The sequence below is a fragment of the Neophocaena asiaeorientalis genome, unplaced genomic scaffold (assembly GCF_003031525.2).
Source record: "Neophocaena asiaeorientalis asiaeorientalis breed wild unplaced genomic scaffold, Neophocaena_asiaeorientalis_V1.1 scaffold825, whole genome shotgun sequence".
Classification (NCBI taxonomy): Eukaryota; Metazoa; Chordata; class Mammalia; order Artiodactyla; family Phocoenidae; genus Neophocaena; species Neophocaena asiaeorientalis.
In genome coordinates, this window is record NW_020173937.1 from 636,603 (window position 1) to 644,654 (window position 8,052).

General features: G+C 50.6%; 1 protein-coding gene across 1 annotated transcript in view; it reads right to left on the reverse strand.

Moving 5' to 3' along the window:
- Positions 1-616: 616 nt before the first annotated feature.
- CUL4A (cullin 4A) overlaps positions 617-8,052 on the reverse strand; it is a 43,187-nt gene continuing 35,751 nt past the window's right edge. Inside the window, exons 17-20 of the mRNA XM_024752646.1 lie at positions 6,174-6,279; positions 5,847-6,019; positions 3,122-3,274; positions 617-2,097 (exon numbers count right to left, since the gene is read on the reverse strand). Of these exons, the coding sequence (XP_024608414.1) occupies positions 2,002-2,097; positions 3,122-3,274; positions 5,847-6,019; positions 6,174-6,279 (528 nt within the window). The 3' untranslated portion in view covers positions 617-2,001. The remainder of the gene's footprint in view (positions 2,098-3,121; positions 3,275-5,846; positions 6,020-6,173; positions 6,280-8,052) is intronic.

Genomic DNA, 8,052 nt, shown 5'->3' on the forward strand with positions numbered 1-8,052 from the left:
AGATTTTTTAGAATGTCAATTATCTTTGTCTTTTAACAAAGGGATCTTAATTCGTATTAGACTTTTTGCCACTCCAAAAAAGACGCATCTCAAGTTTTTTTCTTCTATTTAGTTTCATTTCTTGGACCCTTGGCGACACGCCTGTCCCCAGCCCCGCCCCGCTGCAGCCCCGCGGGGGCGCGCGCGGTTTCCGCACGGAACGCTCTGCCCCGACGCTGCCCTGCGTCAGGAGAGGTCTGGAACAACGCTCCACTCCTCCTGCCTGTTTCTTCTGTAGACTCACCGGGTCTGTTTTAAAGGGGACGTTTGACACCGTCCCGCGCTGCCCCGACCTCCTGCCTGAGGCTCAGGGCTTCCCCGTGAAAGTCCTCAAAGCATCTCACCTTCTTCCTTCCAATTTAGTAGCTTTTCGCCTACGTGTCTTTTCCTTTACAATCATTCCTCGACTGCCAGTTCCCCCGCTGACCTTTCACTGTAATGAGACGTGAGTCACGTGACCCTGAAGGACGCGCACAGGTGAAACACAGTGCGGTCAGGGCGGGGGGCCGGGGGCTGATGTCTGCCAGGCTAAAAGGGTGAGGAGGAACGTGTTGTTTGCACCACAGTTGCATTAATGTAATTTTAAGGCCAATTAAACTAATTTTATTCAGGGTAAGTCTACATTCAGTTACAATGTCAACAATCAAGAGATAACGAACTTAAAGTCTAAGAAGTAGAATCTATCTGGTCTCTTACCAACCACCTGTTACTGAACTCACAAATGAAAATTTACAAATATAGAAATAAGGATGATACTTAAAGAGTGAGGATTTTCATATGGAAACCCATAGGATGTCATATTTTAAACACGCATGTTTCAAAAAGGGAGAATCTTTTAATAATTTAGCACAAAAATCAAATTATATAAACTTGGTATATTCCAGAAAATATTGCTTTCAACACTTACACCATGATCAAAATTCCTTTGGTAGCTTTTAATCAAAATGTAGCCTGCTATTGTGTAAAATATAAAGCGCTTTTAAATGCTCTCAGCAAAGTGTCTGTTGTAGTCGCCACACAAACGTCACCGTCTGCTGTGCAGCCGAGGCTGCGCGCACACAGCAGTGAACGCAGGTGCCGCCGAGGTCACCCGTTCACAACGTCGAGTCTCCTCCGAAACGTTTACAGTGGTTACAGCAGAGGACAGCCACCCTGCCCAGGGCCACGGAAACAAAACCAAACTTTATTGTCGCAATCGTACAAACACTGCAATTAGAAAAAATCAAACAGCAGTTCCCCAATGCAGAGAACGGGGCTGCCAGACTCAATCTTAGAACGGCAAACACACACACACTGCCCCCCTCTAAACCCTCAAACAGAAAATCCACAAGGGACGCAGTGGAAGTAAAAGTGAAGGCGCTGACGGGCTCGCGGCATCACACACGGCGGACGTGGTGTCCTCTTGGTGCATCGGAGGTCTCGCCAAGGAGCCCCATTCTGAAAGCCACTCCTCAGAGGTTAACCCTTGTTGAAAGACCTGGAACAGATGCTACTATCCAGGCTGCATAATCGACCAGCCAGCTTTAACAATGACTGTTTCTTCCTAATGTTCACCAGTAAGGGTTCTTGTTTTGGGTCTAAGAGCTTGTGTCCCTGCAGCTACAGAAGGGCAGCACGGAGGGTCTCACACACACACACCGAACATCAGCTTCTGCCACGAGAACACAGCTTACAAAGGAGCCTCTTTTAAGAAACCAGTATCTGCTTGTCCGACCTCAGGGTCACTCTGCAGAGCCACGGAACCATCCAAACGCCTAACAGAACAGGAGGAAGAACTGGAGGGAAGGTACACAAGCCACCTGCAAATCCTTGAGCCTGTGAGGGAGGAGCCAAGGACCCCCCTTTCCTGCTAGTCCCAAAGCAGCCATGCTGCTGAGTACCAGAAAGTCCTGGAAACAGCACAGAAGTGTTTCTGCCCTAAAGATACATTCTAGTGTCTCATGGGAGGAGCCGCCACGAGCCTCAGGCCACGTAGCGGTACTGGTTGGGACTGTCCTGGTCTCTCTCCATGTAGTCTCTGTCTATGAGAGATTCGATTCTCTTTTTCAAATCTCCAGGCTGGAAAAGAAGAACAAAAGCCCCAATTATAGTGGCGTGAAATTTACCACCATAGGGGAATGTAAGACACCACGCCCGAAGCACGGGATTACAGTTATGTGCGTGTACCACATACCAACACACCCATCTACAGAGAATTGTTTATAATCAGAAGCCAGTTACAAAACGCTACACCAAAACTCCCTGCTTCCAAAGACAACATTAACGTCGTATCGTGAGCAAAGCGCTTCCTCCGTGTGGCAGGCGTCCGAGCAGGGCTGCCCGTCGGGGGGTGAGGCTGTGAACGGTGGGCGCGGCACCGAGGTCGCCGCGCACCACAGCCTGGCGGAGCCGCCCGGCGTGCCCTTCCTCTGTGAGGACAATGCCCCTGATGCCGCCCGCCATCACCGTGTGCTACGTACACACGCTCCACGTGGGCAGTGCCCCTGGGAAGGGGACGCACCAGGCACCTCTGCATTTGGAGGCGTGTCTGCGCGGTCGCCTCCGAGCCCGAGTGAACCCTCCACCCCAAGTGACGGGCCGATACCAGCACCTGTCGGAGCAGAGCTGGCGCTTCTGCAGCCTCTGTTGAACCGCCGGGTCCCTCCTGTACAGGGGCAGGGACTCCGGCCCCACAGGGTGCAGAGCATGGCGGGGCACGGGACTCCCTGCGGACAGGAGGGCCCACTGGCCCGTCCAGTGTCCGTCCACTCCCCGGTCCGCCCGGGCTGGACGGCACGGCCTCAGAGAACTTCTGCCCAGGCGCACAGGTGGTCCTGGGACGCCTGCCGAAAGGCTTTAGGGCAGACATCCTCGGGCAGAGGCAACGTGACAACAGCGGGAGGAGAGAGAGCTGGGCCCTAGCGTCCCTCCCGCAGTGACCGGGGGTCAGGTGGAACCCCACTCTCACACACACATGGAGATTTCTGTAGTGTGTGACCAGCTATAACAGAGGACAGATGGTCCGATGCTAAAGGTCGTGAGACTCGTATGCGCTTTGCCAAGGGTGCAACGGGTGCTGCGACCTAAGCTGACACCCACTCACCTTGACGGGAAACTTCAGCTGATTATACAATTCGGAAACGAGCAGGTTGTGGCCCAGCGTCTTTCTCATCTTCATTATCCTGACGATGGCGGCGTCGATCTGGTACTGCCGGTCCTGGAACACGCGCTCCGTGGTGCTGGCCTGCTCTTCAACCTGTATGGGAGAAGCCGGAGCGAGAGCGTATTTCAGTGCTGGTTATCTCCCACCGTGGAGTCTGATAAGCTCCTGCTGAAAGAAAGGCCACACTGCGGGTGGATCCCGTCCTGTGCTGCAGTTTTGTTCTAGTGAAACTGTTTAACTTCAGGACCAAAATAAGTACATTTACAGGAATAGGTACATTAATTAAAAGACTTTCGGTGCTGGCTATGAAATAGATCAACAGAACTTGTAGAACAGAAATGAGAAACTACCCCATAATATGAGAATCTGATTATAATAACGGTGACAGTTCCAATAGGTTATCAGAGAATCAACTCACTTTTTAAAGTAGGGAGGGTGGTTACAATGTTTTCTGATACTAAAATAATTTCTACACTGCCCACAGAAAGATTTAAATGTATAAACTACTAGAAAAAGAGGTAAATGTTTTTTAAAATTTGGGTTAGAGGAAGGTCTTTCTTAGGATGACCCCCAAGTCAGAAACTGTGGAAGAAAAGACTCTACTTCCCACCGTAGTCATGTGGGAGACGCTCTCAGAACGACAAGATCATGTGCACAAAAGACGAAGGTTAACGTCCTCAATATAAACAGGACGCCCACAAGTCAGAGGTGGAATAGTACAATAAATGTACCAGTGACTTGAATTCAAGCAGTTAATTAAAAAGAGAAAACTGCAAACGGCCGCCCACGAAGAGCTGGACCAGCATCTACAAGGTGCTTCCAAGCGCTCGGCCAAGAGTCTTAAGCAAAAGCGTTTTCACTGAAATCTCACATCCTGAGATGGTGTTACACTTATTCTAAAAGATGAAGAACTGAGGACTAGAAAGGTTACCTACTTCGTACGAACTCCTAAATGGCAAAAAGATGCTCAGAGGAACCAAAGGAAGTCACACTAACACGGCAGTGAACTACTTCGGTGCCTGAGAACGGGGTGGGCAAAGGCCGGGGACGGAGGTCAGGACCCCCGTGAGCCAGAGACTGGAATCTGGCTGAGGGGTCAAGTCAACAAAGTTCACCTTCTCTGACACAGCGATTCCAGGGCAAGGAGTTTACGCTCAAGAAACAACCCCGCCAGGGAGACAGGAGTGTTCTGAACAGGATGGTCGGCATAACCCGATTTCCAGGAATGGAAACATCCTGACTGCCTTTCGGCAGGGGCGCTGCCAGGCCCTGCAGATGGGCCCCACGGATTCTCGGATTCGAGCCACACAATGGATCACTCTGTACCCTTAAAAACCAAGTCCTGACATGGAAAGAGGCCCAGGGTGAAGAATAGGAACAGCTTACAAAATGGTGCATGTAAATGGCACGTGGAGCGATCCCATTAAGACAAGTTTACACATGCACATCAGAGAAAAGAGCTGCCTGCAAGAAAAGCCGCAAACTCAAGTGGCAGGAGAGGTCACCTCTGGCGGAAAAGAGGTGACAGACAGGCCCACTTGGGAATTGTAAGTCCAGAATCTTACACCCTTTAGTCACTCTGGTATAAATTCCTAATAGTAAGAAAGATGGAACGCAGGCTATATGCATTGAACCTTCAACAGATATGTCGAATTACCCACTAAAAACACTGTGCCAATCCAAGCATCTCAAAAAATAAAAACATAAAAATCCCCGTTTTCTCATATTCTTGCCAACTCCCGATACTATCAAACTTTTAAACATTTCCCAAATTGGTAGCCAAAAAATAGAATATTATTTCAATTTGAATTGAAAAAACTACTGATGAGATTAAATACCTTTCAGGCATTTGTTGATCTCTTTCTTTTGCACGATCTGAACATACTTCCCGACTGGGCAACACCGAGCTCCTCCGGGGAAGGGCAGCAGGCCTCAGACCCGCTGCAGGTGTAGGAGCATCTGTGATGCCACCTCAGACCTTCAGAGCTGCCCGTGCATCATCTGGACTACCTCCCTCCCCACAAGGCCCTGTCTCGCTCATCCACACGTACAAGGGGGCGGCTGACACCTGCTCTGTAGATGGGCACCAGGGTGCATCTGCCCGCCTGGCCCACACGCTGACCACAGCCCTGCGGTACCAGGGCTTCTGCATCAGGGAGGCCCGAGGGCAGGTCCAGAACCTGCTCCGGACACGTGACACTCGAGAGCCTGATCGAAGCTACAGATGCTCCACCTGTACATGGATCCCAGAGGCGCTGCTGGTGGGTCCACAACTCCCAGGACCCTCACCACTTCCACCCCAGGACCTGGTGGAGGCGAGGCCGAGAGAATGGCTGAGTGCTGTGCAGAAATCAAGAGACAAGTCACCAGGTTTTGGAAATGACGTGCTCTCCACGCTAACAGCATGCGGTCTAGGAAGATCTGATTTATCCACCACTTGTGTGAATAGGAACCGTAACTGTTAAATGCATTTCTTTCTGATTTTTGCCCCTGTCGTGAGTATAAAGTAATGAAAGGTACGTTAAAATAAGCCCTCTCATAGACATGACGTACGTAATTAGACACTTTAGAATATGCTCTGGAACCCTACAGTCGAGAAATCACTCTAAACCTAGTGACTCCCTGGTGAGTGCCGTGTAACGGAAGAGAAAGTGGGTGCACGTACGGTTTCCTTCATCTGGATTTGATTGATCTTGATCCGAAACAACTTGTGCTTGAACTCTCCATTGAAGACGAATCTGTCTCCGTCTTCGACCTCCCTCCCTCTGGGACTTTTGATCAGCACGCGCGCCCTCCCGCAGGCCAGGGACTGCAACGTCCTCCGCAGCTCGCTGCCCTCTGGGTGGGAGAAAGCGCACAGGTCAGGAGCCCGGGCAGCCGCGACCTCGGGTGCAGCCGGCAGGGGCCGCGCCTCCACGCCCTCTTCCCCGAAGCCGCCCGCGCTGCGGAGGCGTGCCTACCTATCCCGGTGGCCATCTTTATGTCCGCCTACCTATCCCGGTGGCCGTCTTTACGTCCTCGAAGCTGAACCCGTCGCCTTCGTTGAACATGAGAAGCACCAGCGTCTGGAGCAGCGACACCTGCAGCTCCTTCTTCCCCTTGAAGAGAAGGACAGCTCACGTGGGACGCTGCGTTCGCGCACCCCGCGGACCTCTTTAAGAGCCTTCTCTTTGCTCTCAAACTTTGTGTGCGCGGGGAATGGTAAGAATTACTAACTGAACGCCCAATAAGAAGAAATTAAGTTACGAGTTATACAAGAATAAAATGACTCAGGACTGCACTTAAGTCTTCTCTTGAAATACTCTGGACAGAGCGCGAGAAGGCACGGTGAGGGGCCAGGCTGGAGGGGAAGCGGGCAGGAGACGCGGCTGATGCTGCATGACGAGAACAAGGACACTGCGAACAGGCGCACACGTCACACCTCGCTCGACTGCAGGTCTGCGTGTCTGTCAGCTCCCTTTCTGAGCACCTGCTCCTTCCGTGCCGCGTCCCATGTCAGTGACTCAGTATTTCAAACCCGCCACCAGAAAAGGATTAGGACTCACTGAAGGCTCACACGACAGTTAGCATTTTCTTGGCAACAAAGTATTTTTAAGTTAAGGTATATAGTGGCTTCTCAGACGTAGCGCTGTCACACGCACAAAGCCATGTGACCCGCCTTATCGCGATACTCCCTCCACTGCAGCAGCTGACATGGGCCCCACCTCCTGTCACCCAGCCCCTGCCACGGACACTCGCCACGTGGTCACTGTGGGGAGGGGCACCCTGTGCAAGTGCTTCCTCTGGGCCCAGCCGGGGGTGTGGACAGTAAGGGGACCGTGGGATTTAACTCTCACGACACCTTAAAGAACCATATGTGAGGTCTTCCCTGGTGGCGCAGTGGTTAAGAATCCGCCTGCCAATGCAGGGGACATGGGTTCGAGCCCTGGTCCAGGAAGATCCCACATGCCGCGGAGCAACTAAGCCCGGGCACCACGACTACTGAGCCTGCGCTCTAGAGCCCGCAAGCCACAACTACTGAGCCAACGAGCCACGACTACTGAAGCCTGCATGCCTAGAGCCCGTGCTCCGCAACAAGAGAAGCCACCGTGATGAGAAACCCACACACCGCAATGAAGAGTAGCCCCCGCTCGCCACGACTAGAGAAAGCCTGTGCACAGCAACGAAGACCCAACGCAGCCAAAAAAGAAACAAATAAATCAATTTATTAAAAAAAAAAAAAGAAAAAACAAGAACTATATGTAGCGTGTGTGGTTTTGTGTAGATGACCCTGTACAATAACACACAATGAAATATGTACAGATAATTTATGTGTAATTGTATATTTAATTTATATGAAAATGCGTAGTTAACGTAGTACGACTGCAAAACAGTAATTCTGTAATTTTTTGGCTCAGTATACAAAATTGAATTTTGTTTACAAAATTGAAGTTAAGTTCGAATATGGACTGTTTTGTGACGTCTCTTTCACTTATCAATACACTGTATGCATTCTCCCTTCCTAGACTATCACTTTTAATAACAGCACCGAAACAGATATTCTTCTTCATTAATCTGTGAAAATGCTTTATGAAGACGAATTCCTAGAGTTGGAACTACTTGCAACAAGCCCGTGATTGCTGGTTCTGAGACGCAGCACCACACTGCCCTCTGCAGGGCTCACGGGCTCCTTCCCGCATGGGGCGAGGCTGCTGCTCTTTTAGTTGTAGCCTCTATCAGTTTCCTAGTCAGAGTGGCGTTTTACTGCTTTTAACCTGTAACCCTTTGACTGGCGGAGAAGTGGACACGTTTTCATAGATCGCGATGTTTCAGTCTCACTTTTATGAACTGCCTCTTCACAGCCTTAGCTTTTTTTTTTTTTTTTTTTTCGG